Here is a 17,568-nt window from a genome sequence, read left to right on the forward strand (position 1 = left end):
CATAGTCCTTCAAACTGAGAGAGACCACCCAGAGACTGGCCCCTAGGGTTGACACAAATGCTGTGATGGTTTCTAAAAGCTTGTGATGGCAAGTTCATTAGAAAAATTCCAAAGGTGGTTTATAAATTAGGGGCTGGAAAGGGTGGTCCAGGTCATGAATGCCTTTGTGGATCAGACGATGTGACTTGTCCCTCAAGGATGTGAGTTGATGTGAGTTGACGCTCAAGGAAGGTGTAGGATGGTTGGGATGGAGGCTGGTGGCATCCACATGGTCAGAGGGGCATTTGTGAGGGTTCCCAGGCTAGTGAAGGCACAGAGAGGAAGACTCCATCAGACTGTGGAGGGCAAAGAGGAGGCCAGCGTGGCTGGAGTAGAAGAAAGTTCTTGGAGCAGTGGCATCACTCGTTTAGACTTGTTAAGGGTTTCAGTTTAGACCCAACACAGATGTTCTTAATCCTGCTGCTTTCTGCTCCAGCAGATTCATTCGCTCCTGCCCTCTGCTGATTGTGTCCCCTCAAAGCTGAGAAGGAAGGAGAGTGTGTTGTTCAGAATTTAGTGAGCTTTCTGGACCTCTGTTCCTCAGGGTTCACCTGGCTTAATGGCCACTGTAGGGTGAGGTGAATTCACCTTCCTTCTGCCATCATCATGGCTGGGGTCATGCAAGCCCTGCCTGCCGCCTGCCTTCCTACTCCAGTTAGATTTGACGGGGCCAGTCAGCTTTGGGGACAACAGTTACTAACTAGTACTTTCATTCTAAGGAAAATATTAAAGATTGTCATTACACTTAAAACAATTGACTTTTGAGTAATAGCCTTACCTCAGTGTGTTTGGGATACATTTTATTAGGCACAGAGGACAAGAGCAGCACTGCAGAATGTTCAAATGTGGAACCGTATTGAAAGCAGGAGCAATGCCAGCAATGCCATGACTTGCAACAACTTCTTCCTTATGGGCAAGCGTAGAACTTACACTTCCAAGATGACACTAGAAAAATGCCAGGATATGAAGGTTTTCATGTAGACCCTCAATATTTGGTTGCTTGCTTTGTGCCAGGCTTTATGGGAATCCCACTGGGAATACTGAGGTTGTGGTACAGTGTGTGGGGCAGTATTTCCTGAAGTGATAACAGTATCTATTTTGGTTACTTTCCTTTAAGTGACATTTAAGTAATGTTTGATAAGTAGTATCTTCTTGGAAATGATAACCTGCTTTTAGTTGCTCAAAGCTCCATGTGGATGGTGACTATTTGCATCTTACATGGTCTTCACTACCGTATCCTCGGTGCTAAGACAGGTCTTGGCTCACTGAATCGTGGTCAAGGAAGTTAAATTGTTCATCTGAATAAGGTCTTGGAATCTTGATGATTTCAGAAACAATAGGGAGGTTGGGTACTTGTAAGAAATCTTTTCCCCAAGTCTATGCAACCTCTTTGTTTCAGTGCAATACTGCTTCAGTAGGGTGTCCTTTAGAGAAACTCGGGCACAAGCACCTATTTAAAAAAAATACTAAATCATATTTTTTCAGTCACAGTAAATAGTTCAAAGATTTTTAACAATTGTTCATCTTCTCTAGCCTAGAAATATCCCAAGATCAGATGAAAACTTTGGAAATTAAACAGATTTTAGAGCTTGCTTATGTGATTTTTATCTTAAGAGAAAATAATATTACCAGGCTGTTGAATGGTCTGTGTCCCATTCCTTGGAACTGATTAAAAATAATACGCATCTGTCCATCACATTTAGGCTGACCCAGCCCTGCTCACAGACCTTCAGTGGTTCTAGTTCAGAATCAAAGCCAAAGTCCTTTAGTAGTTGCCACATCCCTGCCACCCTTCTGAACCCCTGTCTACTTCCTCCCTCGCTCACCCCGCTGACCTCGCCTCTCCTTAGTCATGGCCATCATGCTCCTGCCTCAGGGCCTTTGTCCCTAATTTCCTCTGCCTGGAGCATTTTATTAGCTCAGATTCTGGGAAATGACTGATTGGTTTAAGTCCAGTTAAAGACCACACTTGAGTTCCCCTGTACTTGTCCAGGATGTTACATTGCACATACTAAGTTCGGGTGTGAGAGCGTCCGTGCGCGGGTTGTCTGGCAGCCATTTGTCTGGTAGGCAGGGCTGTGGTGCTCTGTGAGAGCTGCTTTTTATGGCTTTCTTGACCCGTGGCTCCCCTCGTTCTCTGTCCCCCACCCCAGTCCTGATTCTGCTGCTTCTGCTGTTTGTTCGGAGGAGAGGGGTGGTCAAAGAGCCCTTGCTACCCCCAGAAGATGACACCCGGGACAACGTTTACTATTATGATGAAGAAGGAGGTGGAGAAGAGGATCAGGTACATTTTTAAAACCGTGATACATGGCGCACTTGGGTGGCTCAGTGGTTAAGCATCTGCCTTCGGCTCAGGTCATGATCCCAGGGTGCTGGGATCGAGCCCCGCATCGGGCTCCCTGCTCAGTGGAGAGCCTGCTTCTCCTCTCCCACTCCCCCTGCTTGTGTTCCTTCTCTGGCTGTGTCTCTGTCAAATAATAAAATCTTGGGGCGCCTGGGTGGCTCAGTCGTTAAGCATCTGCCTTCGGCTCAGGTCATGATTCCAGGGTCCTGGGATCAAGCCCCGCTTCCCTGCTCAGGGGGCAGTCTGCTTCTCCCTTTCCCACTGCCTGCCGTTCCCTGTGCTTGTGCACGCGCGCGCTCTCTCTCTCTCTCTCAAATAAATGGATAAAGTCTTTAAAAAACAACAACAACAAAAAAAACCGTGATACAAAGCTAAATGGCGATCTCTTTATTTGGAAGAAGCAATGATTAGGAGAAGGTAGACCTTTGAAATAACATTGTTCTTTTCAGCACCCAGATGAATGAACAGAGGCCAAGGGCAGCTAAGTAACTTGCCCAGTCACACAGGTAGTAAGCAGGAGAACCCCAGGTAGTGTGACTCCAGAGCCTAGTCTCCCTGTCACTGTTCTCAGGATACAAACTTCAAATTATCCTCGACATAAGGCAGCTACTTTGTAATATTTTGTTTCACTTGAGCTTGTAGGTATGCTAAACTTTTTTTTTCTTACTGTACATGTTAGGGCTTCTTTAGGCCTTCTTTATGTTCCCTGATTTTAAAGATGGTCTTGCCTTAGCCTGGAGTTTTCTGGAGATTTTTTTAAAAGTAATCTCTTTGCCCAATGTGGGGCTCAAACTCATGACCCCGAGATCAGGAGTTGGATAGTCTACTGACTGGGCCAGTCAGCAACCTTTTGGAGAATTTTTTGTGAATGCGTATTCTATTTAGAAAGGAAACCTCGGGGGGCGCCTGGGTGGCTCAGTCCTTAAGCGTCTGTCTTCGGCTCAAGTTATGATCCCAGGGTCCTGGGATCGAGCCCCGCATCGGGCTCCCTGCTCTGCGGGAAGCCTGCTTCTCCCTCTCCCACTCCCCCTGCTCATGTTCCTTCTCTCGCTGTGTCTCTCTCTGTCAAATAAATAAATAAAATCTTAAAAAAAAAAAAGGAACCTCGGGCCCCATCTCAGAGTTCTGCTTTGACTCTGGCCATGCATGAGCATGCTTGCTGAGCTCTCTGGTTTGGAAGAACAGCCATTGATTAGAATTTCAATGCCTGCTTTGTACAGCGTATTAGGGGGTACAGAGAACTGTCCTTCAGGCATTTGTGGGATAACTGCTGATCTCAGCTAGTGTCTTAGTCCGTGTGGGTTGCTATAACAAGATGTCACAGACAGGTTGCTTAAAAACCACAGAAGTTTTTCTCATGGTTCTGGAGGCTGGGATGTCTTAAGATCGAGGCACCAACAGATTTGGTGTTTGGTGGGGACCTACTTCCTGGTTCACAATCAGCCATAATCTCAAGTGCACTCAACACGGCAGAAGGGGAGTTCTAGCGTATCTTTTATCAGTGTGCTAATCCTGTTCCCAAGGGCTCCATCCACCCTCCCGACTCGATCACCTCCCAAAAGTCGCACCTCCAAATACCACCATGTTGGGGATTAGGTTTCAATGTGTGAATTTGGCGAGGGACACAGACATTCAGTCTATGGCAGCTAGACTCTCAAGAACCTGTAGATCAGCTGGGCCTTAGTCACTTAGGTACAGCAGTCCACATCCAAGCCCACAGTTGTTCCTCACAATCCTTTTATGCTGTTCTTCCTTCTAGTGCTATTTTGGAAACTCTTAGGTTACAAACTGTCATTTCAGATTACATTGGCACATGCCTATAACTACCATGCAGTTGAAAGGGCATGATCTGATACCGGAATCTATAACCCAAATATAGCCCTGGATTTGTGACTGTGTTTTGTTTGTTTGTTTCTTTTTCTTTTTTTTTTTTTTGTTTTTGGTTTGTTTTTTACTCTTTGCTCTGCTTTTACTTTTATCTCCAAAGGACTTTGACTTGAGCCAGTTGCACAGGGGCCTGGATGCTCGGCCCGAAGTGACTCGCAATGATGTGGCGCCAACCCTCCTGAGTGTGCCCCAGTACCGGCCCCGCCCTGCCAATCCTGATGAAATTGGAAATTTTATTGATGAAGTAAGTTAGCAAATCAAAAGCCCAGGTGCAGCTCATCTCTACACTCAGGAGCAGTTGGGTTGAAAGTGAGGAAAAAGTTTTTAGATTCTTTGCTTTACCACATTTTCTCCTTGCCTGATCCCTGAATGCTATTTTTTATTTGTGTCTCATCTGAATTTCAGAACTAAAAGCACTTCAGACTGTTCCTAGTGAATTTGCAGTATCCATATGGCAAAACCAAGAATTGCTTGTGAGGATTTAGTAGAACTAGAAATGAAACTAAAGAGATTCAGAGGAGATCCAATTTGGTTTCACTAATGGCTCTTTTTGCCCCTGCATCCCACTGCTGGTTGGGATGTGATATTAAATGTGTATCACAGGTCTACCTAAGGGCCAGAAAAATAGCATCAATTTGTGTAAGTTGGAAATACATTCAGCTATGAATTCCAGAAGTTTAAACAGATATGAGGAGATTAACCTCATAAATCCTTGTTCTCATGTTTGTTGCCACATGATCACAAGATGGCTGCCACACTTCTAGGCCTTGGGTCTGTATTCCAGTCAAGAAGAAGTAGGAAGGGCAGAGCAGAGGCCATAAGTCTTTGTTCTAGCAAACTGTCAATACAAGTAGGGAGTTCATCCTATGTTATTGGCCAGAACTGTCCTTATCTGCAAGGGAGAATGAGAAATAAGGCATTAAGTTAATTAGCTTAGGGTGAGATGAGGACAAATTGGGAGTCGGGATGAGCAAAGAACCAGTAAGTAAGATAACAGTCTGGTAGGATCTGTTTCCTTAAACTATGTTACCTGATCCCTTGCTCAGATACTGGAATGATTTTCAGAGCTTCTCTGATGGTCCAGTGGCCCTCCGCGGGTCTTCATGGTAGAGGCTGGTTTTGCATTTGCTCCCATGGGAGTCCTCACCAGGACCTACACAAAGCACAGAAGTGTTTGAAGTGACCAGGCTGGATACTCTAGGAAGCTGGGAATGGGAAGGGCCAGTTAAAGCCTCCCTTTTAGATAATCTGAATTCAGGTCCTTTGCTCCAGTCACATGCATTTGTCTGTCATCACAGCTGATAGTAGCTTTTTTCTTTTTTTCTTCTTCTTTTTTTAATTACAAAATAGTGTTTGCTACTTAGAGTAATAAACTTTGAAAATGTATATAAAGAAAAAAAATGCAAGTCCTTTCTTCATGCCCCAACTTACTCTCCAGAGTTAACTGTTAACAGTTTGGCAGTCATCCTTCCAGACCTTTCCAGGTGGAAATGCTGTATGGACCAGTACGACTGTCCTCATTGTTTTCAGCCTCTGTCCATCCTGGCTGGCTTCTCTCCCTTCTACATAAAATGTGTCATTAGTTTAGGGGGAAACATTCTGCATCTTTACCCGTGGTGTTGTCTTTTCATCAACAGTATATTGTCTATATCCATTTACCTTACTGGTGCTGACTGCTCCTGGTGTTCTGTAGGATGGTTGCATTATCGTGCACTACATGTTGCTGGAGGCACCTAGAGATTCCTTTCATTGAAAGACCCTCCTGTCTTCCTCTTCCTCTAGAACCTGAAGGCAGCGGACACTGACCCCACCGCTCCTCCTTACGACTCTCTGCTCGTGTTTGACTATGAAGGAAGCGGTTCTGAAGCTGCTAGTCTGAGCTCCTTGAACTCCTCAGAGTCAGACCAAGACCAGGACTATGACTACCTGAACGAATGGGGCAGTCGCTTCAAGAAGCTGGCGGACATGTATGGGGGTGGGGAGGACGACTAGGGGTCTTGAGACAAATGAGGAAGGAGATGGGTCCTTACACCATGTGGGGGAGAGTGCAGGGGTCATGGTTTTCCAGCTCCCTTCACTTGAGATGAGTTTCTGGGGAAGAGAGACTGCTCAGTGATGCAGTTAGGATAGTTAGTGTTACCACTTGATAGATCTAATCTGTGTTTTGACCTGTTCTTTGAAGCTTTTTTTCTTTCATCATTCTTTAAATGGTGATGCTGTCCAAAAGCCACCCACACGTTTAATATTTCAAAAGAATAGCTTCAGCCTCCAGAAGGTTCTGCTAGCAACTTGGAGGTTAGGTTCTGCTAGCAATTTACAGATTTCCTTACACGCTTTTGTCTCATTTTTTTTTAAAGAAAGGGGGGGACTCAACTACCCTATTGTGTGTGTGTCTGTGTAATTATTTTTAATTTGTGTTCTTTTTTTCTCCTGTCACTGCTCTGGTGTCCCCTGTTCTAATACCCACTCTTACTCCTTCTGAACTTCTATTGCCCCAGACAGGAGTTCTCTGATGGAGAAATTGTTGGGCCATTTCAGGATAGGAGACTTGGTCTTAGCCTGGCCAGAGTGTGACTGGGTATTGTGGACTCGTAAGACCTTTAATGGTTCTCCTTTTTTATTTCCTAAGTACATAACTTGAAATTGGTGTCCATCCATTTACTTGTTCTGCGTAAATATGTTTGTTATGTGTATGTCATTATTGAGGTACTTTGGTTCTAAATAGGGAGCGCTGAGCAGAAAAGGTGGTGAGTTTTCAGGTGCCACTCAACTTCTAATGTTCATTTATCACTCAAGAGTGATCTCTTTCAACACTTAATGATGGTGCCTAAGTGCTGCAGCCAAAGACAGAAGGAGGTTTGTCACAGCTGAGGGCAACATGAGAAATGTGCTTGGAGGTGGCAGGAGAGATGTGTCATTGAGCCTGGCAGTTTAGCAAACTGAGGCTGAGGATGATTGAGGTGGCTCTTACCTCTAGTCCTGAAAATTCTGAAGAGTGGAAGAATCTCAACATGTGTGTCCTATCAGGATCCTCAGGCCAGAGTTTGTACCTGAAGCCCAGAATCCCCAGGTGCCTGCTTTTGTTGATGTCTACAGAAAATGCTGGCTGATCTGGACACATTTACCCCAAATTCCAAGAGTTCGTAGAAAACCGAGGATATTAGGAAATCCAATTTTTTCCCCTTAGGAGCAGGAAGAAAATATGGCACTAAAGGGTGCTAGCAAGGGGAGGGTGGAGAGAACTTTGATTTGGATCTCCTTTTAATTGAAATGCGAACTTCAAGAAACTTTTGACAACCATAGAAAATAATTTTATCTTAATTGCTTTACTGTCAGCTGTTTTTCAAAGGAAAAAAAATCATTCCTGCAATCACTTCTTGGGATTCTTTTGATTTTTTAGCAATTTAAACTCTAATGTAGTCTTGTGTAGAGAATGTTACTATAATTTTGAGTGTATACATGTGTGGGTGCGGATAATTTTGTATTTTCTTTGGGGGTGGAAAAGGAAAACAATTTAAGCTGAGAGAATTCTTAAATATTCATTTTTATAAATTTTATTAAAGAATTTTGTTAAACCAGTGTCGAACACTTGTTTTATTTGGTCACACCACAATTCCAGGCAAGACCAGTGGTAGTTGAGCTCACTCAAAACGTGAAGAAGGAAGCTTCGTGTTGAAATGACTCCTCCAGAACTTGGTGTAATTCTATTGCAGGCAGAGTGCAGGAAACTGCATTTAAAAGGTCACTTTATTTGAAGCCTATCAATCCATTTGGTATGTGGAGAAACATTTAAAATTCTCTTGTCAATGGAAAAACTGTGGGCAGAGCCAAGGGACCAAAATAGAGCTTCAGACAACATTCAGTCGGTCAGCAAAGTTTATGTAGTACAGCGGTCCACCATCAGGGAAGACTCTGGACCCCTCCCCCAGGGGACATTGGGCAATTTCTGGAGATGCATTGGTTGTCATGACTGAGGAGGTGCTACTGGCCTCAAGTCAAGGCTAAATGTCCTGCAGTGCATGGGGCAGCCATGTGCAACAAAGAACCATCGGGCCCAAAATGTCAATGGTGCTGCTGAGAAACCCTGTTCTGTGACTTCACTCTGCTGGGGTATAATTGTATATGTATATATATGTGTGTGTGTGTGTGTATATATATATATTTTTTTTCTTTAATGGTGGTGAAATATACAGATCTTTGACTTTGATGTGGTTACAGGCCAGTAAATTATCATAAGTTGAGAATACGTCAAAAATGCATTTAATATGCCTAATCCACCAGACATGATAGCTTAGCCTAACCCACTTTCAGTGTGCTCAGAACACTTACTTTAGCCTAGAGTGAATAAAATCATCTCACACAAACCATTTTATAATAAACTGTTGAATAGCTTGTGTTACTTATTGAATATGGCAGTGAGAAACCGAATGGTTGTGTGTTGGTTGTTTACCTTGCTGATCACAGGACTGGCAAGCTGTGCCTGCCACTGCCCAAGCATCACGAGAGAACATCCATATTTCACTAGCCCAGGAAAAGATCAGAATATGAAGTATAGTTTCAACTGAATGTGTTACTTTCAAGGGTACAGTTCAGTGATATTAAGTATATCCAAAATGTATAACCATCACCTCTGTTTGCAGAACCTCTGCATCATTCCAAACAAATTCTATAACCATGGGCAATAAGTAACTCCCTGTTCCCTCCCCTCCCAGCCCTGGTGACTTCCATTCTGCTTGCTGTGGTCATGAATTTGACTGTTAGGTATTTCATGTAAGTGGTGTCATGTAATACATGTCTTTTTAAACTTGGCTTGTTTCACCTGGACTCATGGTTCCCAGGGTATTGCAGCACGTGTCAGGACTGCATACTTCATTGGGTATATATGCACCACGTGTTACTCATCTGTTCATCTTGAGTTGTTTCTATCTTGTGGCTATTGTGAATGATGCTGCAGTGAACACTGGCATACAAAAATTTTGAAATTCTGGCTATCTACCCAGGAGTAGAATTGCTAGGTTATATTGGTAGTTCTATGTATAGTTTGAGAAGCTGCCAAGGTATAGACCTAGATTTGGTCCAGGAGTGAAAATTTAAAATCTATAGAATTTTTTTAAAGAAAAATTGAGCAATTTTTTAAAAGATTTTTATTAGAAAGCACGAGCAGGGGAAGGTGCAGAGGGAGAAGGAGAAGCAGACTCCCTGCTGAGCAGGGAGCCTGAGGTGACATGGGGCTCTCCAACCCAGGACTCCGGGATCATGACCTGAGCCAAAGGCAGATGCTTAACCGACTGAGCCACCTGGTGACCTGGAAACTGGGCAAATTTTAATACGGATCTTAGAGTAGATGATATTCCTGAATAAATACTAGTTTTCTTGGGGACATAGTTCACTAGGAGAACCTTATTAGGACATAACTGATGAATTCAGAGATAAAGTTGCTGTGATGTCTGCAAATCAATGGTTTAACAAAAAAGTACGTCAAGAGTGGTAGCACACAGGCAAATGTGACGAAATGTTCATAATGACTAAATCAGGTGAAGGGTATGCAAGTGTTCATGTACTAGCCTTTCAATTTTTTTTTCAGGTTTAAAGTATTCCAAAATAAAAAGTTATAAAGAGAAATAGGGAAGCCAGAAGTAAACCCTTAGATAGTCGAATGATACTCTACAAGGGTGCTAAGACCATTCAGTGAGAAAAGGCAAGGTTTTTTTTGACAGTACAAGGATGACCACACACACACACACACACACACACACACACACACACACACACACACGAGTGTAGCTGACACAATGTTACATTAGTTGTAGGTGCACAACTTAGTGATTTGGCAAGTTTATGCATTATGCTACGTTCACAAGTGTAGCTGCCATCCTGTTCTATCGCTAATTGATGTCACTATTTTCCTCACACTCTGCCAAAAGGACCGTGTTTTCAACAAACGGTGCTGGGAACACTGGGTGTCTACGTGCAAAAGAATGAAATTAGACGTACTGTTACATCATATACAAGAAATAAACTCAAAATGGATCAAAGACTCAAAAGGTAAGGGCTAAAACTATAAAACCCTCAGAAGAAAATAGACATCATGACGCTGGGTTTGGTATTACTTTGTGCATATCTTACCACAATAAGGTCAGGAAAAAATAAAATACCATGAGGACAAATAAAATGGTTCTATAGAAATTAAAATTAAACCGTTTACAAAGTACCTACCACGTGCAGAGGGCTACACCAGTCAGTAAATGAGACGGAGAAAGACAACAGAGAAAGTGTTTGCACGTTTCCCTCTTGCTGGTTCCGCGGGTACGGACAAGGACTGACGAGGTCTGACACGGGAGCCATGCTGCCTGAGTTCAAATCCTGATTTCTGTCCTTTCCACCTGTGGGCTTAGGCAAGTTACTTTATCTTTCTCTACCTCAGTTTCCTTATGTCCAAAGGGAGGATTGGACCTACTTCATAGGATGGTTGTGAACACTGAGTTGATATGTATAAAGCATTTAGAAGAGTGCTTGGCACATGGCAGTGCTTGTTAAATGTGAGCTCTTGTTTTCATTATAGGATAAGGGGTGCAGCAAGGGAGTTTTGGGTCGATGGAATCATTTAAGCAAATGCAGGGTATTAGGAGAGAAAAGGCCAAGTGTTCTGTTTTGGACTGGATTTAGTGGGTCTGATGGAACCACCAAAGTGTTGTGAGCAGGACAACTATGTGATCCAAAGTGGTGTTCTGTGAAGGTGTGTCAGTTTGCAGGGATGATGAGTTGGCCTGGGGAAGGTACTCGGGACAGTAAAGAGCCTCTGGCAGTTGAAATAAGAATGAAGGGATCCAGAATATACCACTGTGTAGGGGTTTTCTTCCTAGACTCCCTTTATCTGCCTAAAAGCAGAGCCCCCCCCCCCACGTCAAATTCAGCAGTCGTACATCCCCTCCCATGGAGTTTCATAAGCAGGGAGGATTGACTCCTACTACCAGAGATTAGAAACTGGCACTCCAGGATAAGAAATCACCTCAACAGAAGCGCCTGGGTGGCTCCATGGGTTGAGTGTCTGCCTTGATTTTGGCTCAGGTCATGATTTTGGGGGTCATGAGATTGAGCCCTGTGTTGGGCTCCCTGCTCAGCGTGGAGTCGGCTTGAGATGCTCTCTCTCCCTCTCCCTCTGCCTCCGCACCCCCCCGCCCCCGCTCATGTATGGGCGTTCTCTCTCTTTCAAAAAAAAAAAAAAATCACCTGAACAGATACTGTCAAAAAATTCTATCTCCCATCTCATTTATCTTTTCTTAAAATCATTTGTTTTCCGATAAGTGCCCTTTCTCTATTAAGCTGGAGTATAAGCCCCAAATTCTAACCACCTCTTTGAGTCACATTTTTCTGTGAAGGCCCTTGGATGTGAAGAAAAATCTGCCTTTTCTCTCACTAATCTGTCTTTTGTCAGTTTAATTCACAGGCCTCCCTACCCAGAACCTAAGAGGATGGAGAAAAGTTCTTCCTCTCCAATAGGTATCTAATTAATGCTAAAGAGAGTGGTAATCCAAAGAGAAAATCTTTCCTTTAAAATAAATAAAAATTGGGTAGCCTGGCTGGCTCAGTCTGTAGAGTATGTGAATCTTGATCTCAGAGTTGTAAGTTCAAGCTCCCATGTTGGGTATAGAGATTACTTAAAATGTTATTTAGGGTGCCTGGGTGGTTCAGTTGGTTAAGGGACTGCCTTCGGCTCAGGTCATGATCCTGGAGTCCAGGATGGAATCCCACATCGAGCTCCCTGCTCAGCAGGGAGTCTGCTTCTCTCTCTGACCCTCCCCCCTCTCATGCTCCTTTCATTCTCTCTCTCTCAAATAAATAAATAAAATCTTAAAAAAATCTTAAATTTAAAAAATGCTCTAAAAATAAATAAAATAAATGAAAAATCAACGAGCTTCAGGGACCCCTTTGTGGAGTGGTGAGAATCATCACAGTGACTAAGGTTTTGACAAAAGTAGGGTAAGAGTTTAAGGGGTCAGTTTTGGAAAAAGGGGTACAGCCACTCCGGTTCTTCTGTGGCTTCTTCTAGAAGATAAGTACCCATAAGAACCTTTAATTTGCTGGGGTCTTTACTGGGAATTATGTTTCTGTAAAACAGCTAAAAAAAAACCTGATAACCATTGGGTGCCATTAGCCTTGTTAGTTCTCTGGGTTGAGGCAAGCAGTCCCCAGCCAGCTTGGATAAGACGTTCGACTGCTGTCCCTCAAGTCCCTGATAATGGGCTCCTTGTTGGTCGAGTTCAAATCAATGGAATCTGCCTTCCGTGAATACAGACCTCTGTGTTTGTCTTGAACAGCCCCTTATGGTTCATTTCAGGGAAGCAGCATCCTCCCTCATGTAGCTCTCATGCATATTGGTTCTGATGGATATTTAACAGCATATTTGCTAGGGAGCCTCCCAGCTGTACTTAAGTGTTTTAACAAAGTTGCCCAGAGCAAACCAAGGAAGGGGCTGCCAGAATCCAGTTCTAAAAACTAAAATCCTCCAAGTGTAAATGCCGGATTCTAAGGAAGTAGGGTAATTAAAAGCCAATTTTAATGATTTTTTAGGGCGGGAGAAGCTTGAGAATGCTTCCTTTTTTTTTGGATGCAGAGCTTATATTTATAACTTTATAGGCTCTAGGCACTCCTCAACATCCTATCATATGTATTAAGATGCATCCAATGTTCTATGTGGGATATATTTTTTTTTGCTGGAAAAATTTTATAGGATCTTTATGACACTGCTTTTGAAAATAGGTGTGTCATTTTTGTGGCATCTGAGGCTTTAGCGCCCAAATGATAAAATCTGGTGCCATAACACTTCGGGATAAAGGATTCGCAGCTCTGGGGCCCTTCTTATAATAATCTTTTCTAAATCCCACACCAGTACCGCCCTTAGTCTTGGCTAGTAGGGTCCCCACTCTGGGTCCCATGCTTTCCAGGCCCCCACCTGGCCTCCTCCATGATGAGTATCTTTATGGATAAGGAATATGCCAGTCCTAGGGTAACTGCCCACCCCAAATCCTCACCTTCCTCCCAGACCTCACTCCAAGTTCTGGGACTCTGGAATTCCCTAACCATCCCTAGCCTGCTTCCAGTGCTATGTGGGCCTCTTCACTTGGTCTGCCTTCTGGAAGGTGACCCACGCTCCCTGTGTGTGTGCTCCTAACCTTAGGGGGGCCAAGTGGTAGTTTCTTAGGGGTGTGTGCACATCCAGGCTGTGGTGTCCACATGTGTGAATGCAGGATGGAGACACTATCAAGAAGAAAAAGGGGTGAGGCCAGAGGTGGGAGGCTGGCTTTCCCCATATACTGCCACATCCAGTATGGAACTCTTGAGGCCAAGTCTGACAAGTCTCAATTCAAACCTGGTATATTTTTGAAAGTAGGAGAACAGACGATATTTTATTTAACAGTCTACTGGTTTGATTTATACTTTGAAATACTTAGGCACATGGCATGAAGGGGTCCACTTGTGGTTCTACCCCAATGCCCACAAATCTTAGGGGTCGGCCTTTCTCACACAATGCTTTACACCCATTTCGCTGAACGTTTAGTATCTCGAAATGACCTTAAAGTTTTTGTTTTTGTTTTGGGACTTGTTTTTTTCCGGTGGCCCTTATGGGGAGACCTTAAATTTTTTATTCCCCAGAATGAACTTGATTACACACATAACTTCAGAAAAATTGCCTGACAAAGTCTGGGGTGAGATATACAACACAATGAAAAGACTGATGTAGTAATTTCGTAGGTCATTTATTTCCTCCTCAAAAATGTTTTTTTCCAATTTAAAGATATTTTGGCAGGATTTTATTTGAGGAAGAGATGGAGAGTAAGATACAGGTACAATTTTTTTTAAAGCATCCCCTCTGTGGCAGATATTGCTAAATACTTGAAAACAGTATCATTTTAACTCCCTAGGATAGCTTTGTAAAAATGGTTCTGTTATCTACTCACTTTAGAGAGGAGGAAATGGTTGATGGACTTGGCCTGGAGCCAAAAGTCCTGGGAGTGACCAGGCGGGGGCTGAGAAAGGAGTTTAAACGACTAGCTTCTTTCTCAGGGGTGAGGGGCTGGCAGTGGAGCCTATCCTACTTCCTAAGACTTCCAGCAGCTAAATGCTGAAGGGCTGTCCTCAGGAGTGAACTCAGGCTAGCTCAGGGGATCTCCAGCGGAAGTGGGACAGTCTATTTGGGAGCACTTTCTGAAAGTGGGTGGTGGGGGTGGTTGGGAATGATACAAGAGATTGACTTTCAGTGAAGGGAGAGGACAACATGAGTTTAGAATGTCCCACCAGGAGAGGCTCCTGTGTGTCTCTGGTCCTGATCTCAGGGTGGTGAGTTCAAGTCCCATGTAGTGATCTTGGGGTTGTAGGATTGGCCTGGCATGGGGCTCCAATCTCGGCTGGGATTCTGCTTGAGATTCTCTCCACCCCCTTCTCTCTCTCAAATGAATAAATCTTAAAAACAAAAGATGTCACACCAGGATTTGCATAGATGAAAACCTGTCTCTGATGGTCTGACTCTGAAATGAATGCTGTTTTACATATTAACATTATGTGGGCGGGCTGGGAGGCATGATTTTAATATACACAGAATTTTCTAAGAATGTAAATAGAGCAAAGATTTAAATTTTTTAAAAAAAGATTTTATTTGACAGAGAGAGACACAGCGAGAGAGGGAACACAAGCAGGGAGAGTGGGAGAGGGCGAAGCGGGCTTCCCGCCGAGCAGGGAGCCCGGTGTGGGGCTCGATCCCAGGACCACGGGACCTGAGCCGAAGGCAGACGCCTAACGACTGAGCCACCCAGGAGCCCCACAAATATTTAAATTTTATTGGGAACTGTAATTAGTCCGTTTCAAATATTGTATCACCAATAGCAATATTTGTAGGTATTCAGAATGGATGCATTTGTGTTTAGCACTATTTTTATTTTTTTTAAAGTAGACTCCATGCCCAACGCGGGGACTCACATGCTCTACCAACTGAGCCAGCTGGGCACCCCAGCACTTGTTTTTAAATATCACTCACAGGGCGCCTGGGTGGCTCAGTTGGTTAGGCGACTGCCTTCGGCTCAGGTCATGATCTCGGAGTCCCGGGATCGAGTCCCACATCGGGCTCCCCGCTCAGCGGGGAGTCTGCTTCTCCCTCCCACCCTCCCCCCTCTTGTGCTCTCTCACTCTCTCTCTCTCTCTCTAAATAAAAAAATCTTAAAAAAAATAAATATCACTCACAAAGAAATGCAACAATATTCAGTTGAATATTGTTATATGTATCCAAACTTCATTATAATAGGCACAGCATCTGCTTGCTTCACTTTTAATGCTTCCCTGCCCAATTATTTTCATACTGATACGTATTATTTCATGATCAACTACTGTACCTCTCTGTTCCTTATTCTTTATTTAGTGGTTAATCATACTGAATTTCTGAAATTGTGCGTCTAGGCAGGCTGTGTTAGCTGTTTTTTTCCCTCAGGGGAGTAAAAGCGGCCTGAGACAATATTTGTGAAACGCCCAACCCCACGAGTCGGCCCCGCCCCACAGGCCCCGCCCCTCTGACCTTCCGCCACATTCAATATGGCGGCGATTCCGGTCCGCCGAGCGGCTTGAGTGGGTCGCCAGTGGCGCATTCCACTCCAATCATGGCGGCCCCCCAACAGGCTGCGGGCGGCGAGGCTCTGGAAACGTGCGGTCTGGAGAGCATTTTGGAAGCGCTGAAGCTGCTGCTGAGCCCGGGAGGTGAGAGGATGGATCTCTGCGCCGGGCTGCACTCTCAGGGCCGCCAGTCTTCCCGGGCTACCCTGCCCTGCGTAGTGTGCGCCCCTCAGGCCCTCCTTGGGACCCCCAGCTCTGAGGCTGCCCCGCCCCGGTCCTGGGGGCTTTGGGCATTGTCGGTCCAGCCTCATTTTACTTGAGGAAGCCGAAGCTCAGGAAGGGTATGGGATCCGCTGAATACTGATGGTAACCGACGTCTCTTGAGCGCTTACCTTGTGCCAGGCACTCACTGTTAAGCGCCCTGGGTACATGGTTCTATTTAGTCCTTACTCTCACCCTCTGAGGTCGGGACTGCGGCAAGAGCTTCCAAAAGGGTAGGCGCTCCTGACGCGGAAAGTGAGGTCCAACCTTTTGAGTGCGCAGGGTCTAATGTGGACGCTGGAGATTTGTCCAGAATTCCGAGGCGTAGAGAAAAAGGAAGCAGTGGCGTTTGAGCTGGGCTTCGGGAGAGTATTTAGGGATATACAGTCTGTGGGAGGGATTTACAGTCACTTTTAATCTTTTGTGGTGAGTTAACAAGATCTTCCCATTTGAGAATCTGAAGGGACCGTGGCAGTGGTTGAGCCTTGCAGTCTCCTTTTACACCTGAGGACGCTTAAGGCTCACTGAAGAGATTAAGTAACCTGCCCCAGATCATGTGGTCAAATTCGGGGCAGAACACAGACCCAGAACCGAGGTCCGCCGAACTCCATTCTCAAACCAACGCAAATTATTCAGTATGGAGCCTCTGATGTTATCTGAAGCTTTGAGAAAGGACATTAAGAGATAGGACTGTATAAAGTGCAGGAAGAGGTTTGTAGGGTGAGCAGGGTAAGGTACATGAAGGGCCATGAAGTGATGTTCCAAGTGATTTTGAGATACCCGCTCTCCAAATGCAAAAACTCCCGCAAGCATTGTACCATATCTGGGAGAAGTGAAAAGAAGTCATTAATAATCGTAATTGAGTGCCTACTAAGTATCAGGCCCAATAGTATGCTGTTTACATGTATATTATTTAATCCTCACGACAATTCCATGAGATAGGTATTATTTGTATTTCATTTTACATATGAGGAACCAAGGCTCAGGTACATTGGAAGTTGGTATGTCAGTCTAGTAAGTGGTAGAGCCAGGATTTTTTTTTTTTTTTTTTTTTTTAAGATTTCATTTATTAGAGAGCACAGAGGGAGAGTGAGAGGTAGAAGCAGACTCCCGGCCGAACAGGGAGCTTGATGCCGGGCTTGATCCCAGGACCCTGGGATCACCGCTCGAACCAGCGGCAGACGCCCAGCCGACTGAGCCGCTCAGGCACCCGGAACCAGGATATTTTTTAATTTTTTAAGTAGGCTCTAAACGCAATGTGGTACTTGAACTCACCACCCCAAGATCAAGAGTGGCATGCTCTGTCCACTTAGCCAAACAGCCATAGCCAGGATGGGGTTTTTTTGGTTGTTTTTTTTTAAATAATTTATTTGAGAGAGAGAGAGCGCGAGAGAGAAGGAACAAGCTGGAGGGAGAGGAAGAGGGAGAAGCGGACTCCC

General features: G+C 44.4%; 2 protein-coding genes across 9 annotated transcripts in view; both read left to right on the forward strand.

Moving 5' to 3' along the window:
- CDH1 (cadherin 1) overlaps positions 1 to 6,707 on the forward strand; it is a 76,007-nt gene extending 69,300 nt beyond the window's left edge. The window contains exons 14-16 of the mRNA XM_028094774.2: positions 2,193 to 2,323; positions 4,371 to 4,514; positions 6,053 to 6,707. Coding sequence (XP_027950575.1) covers positions 2,193 to 2,323; positions 4,371 to 4,514; positions 6,053 to 6,262 — 485 coding nt within the window. The 3' untranslated portion in view covers positions 6,263 to 6,707. The remainder of the gene's footprint in view (positions 1 to 2,192; positions 2,324 to 4,370; positions 4,515 to 6,052) is intronic.
- Positions 6,708 to 15,865: 9,158 nt separating this feature from the next.
- The window catches only part of TANGO6 (transport and golgi organization 6 homolog), a 194,758-nt gene continuing 193,055 nt past the window's right edge, over positions 15,866 to 17,568 (forward strand). For all 8 annotated transcript variants that reach the window (XR_015769133.1, XR_015769134.1, XR_015769136.1 and 5 more), the window contains exon 1: positions 15,866 to 16,012. Coding sequence is in view for 4 of the 8 variants with exons in the window: in XM_088027448.1 (XP_087883574.1) it covers positions 15,916 to 16,012 (97 nt within the window). In the remaining 4 variants the exon portion in view is untranslated. The remainder of the gene's footprint in view (positions 16,013 to 17,568) is intronic.

This window comes from Eumetopias jubatus, unplaced genomic scaffold (assembly GCF_037043125.1).
Source record: "Eumetopias jubatus isolate StellerSeaLion01/CBP00866 unplaced genomic scaffold, mEumJub1_p1.0 scaffold_10, whole genome shotgun sequence".
Taxonomy (NCBI): Eukaryota; Metazoa; Chordata; class Mammalia; order Carnivora; family Otariidae; genus Eumetopias; species Eumetopias jubatus.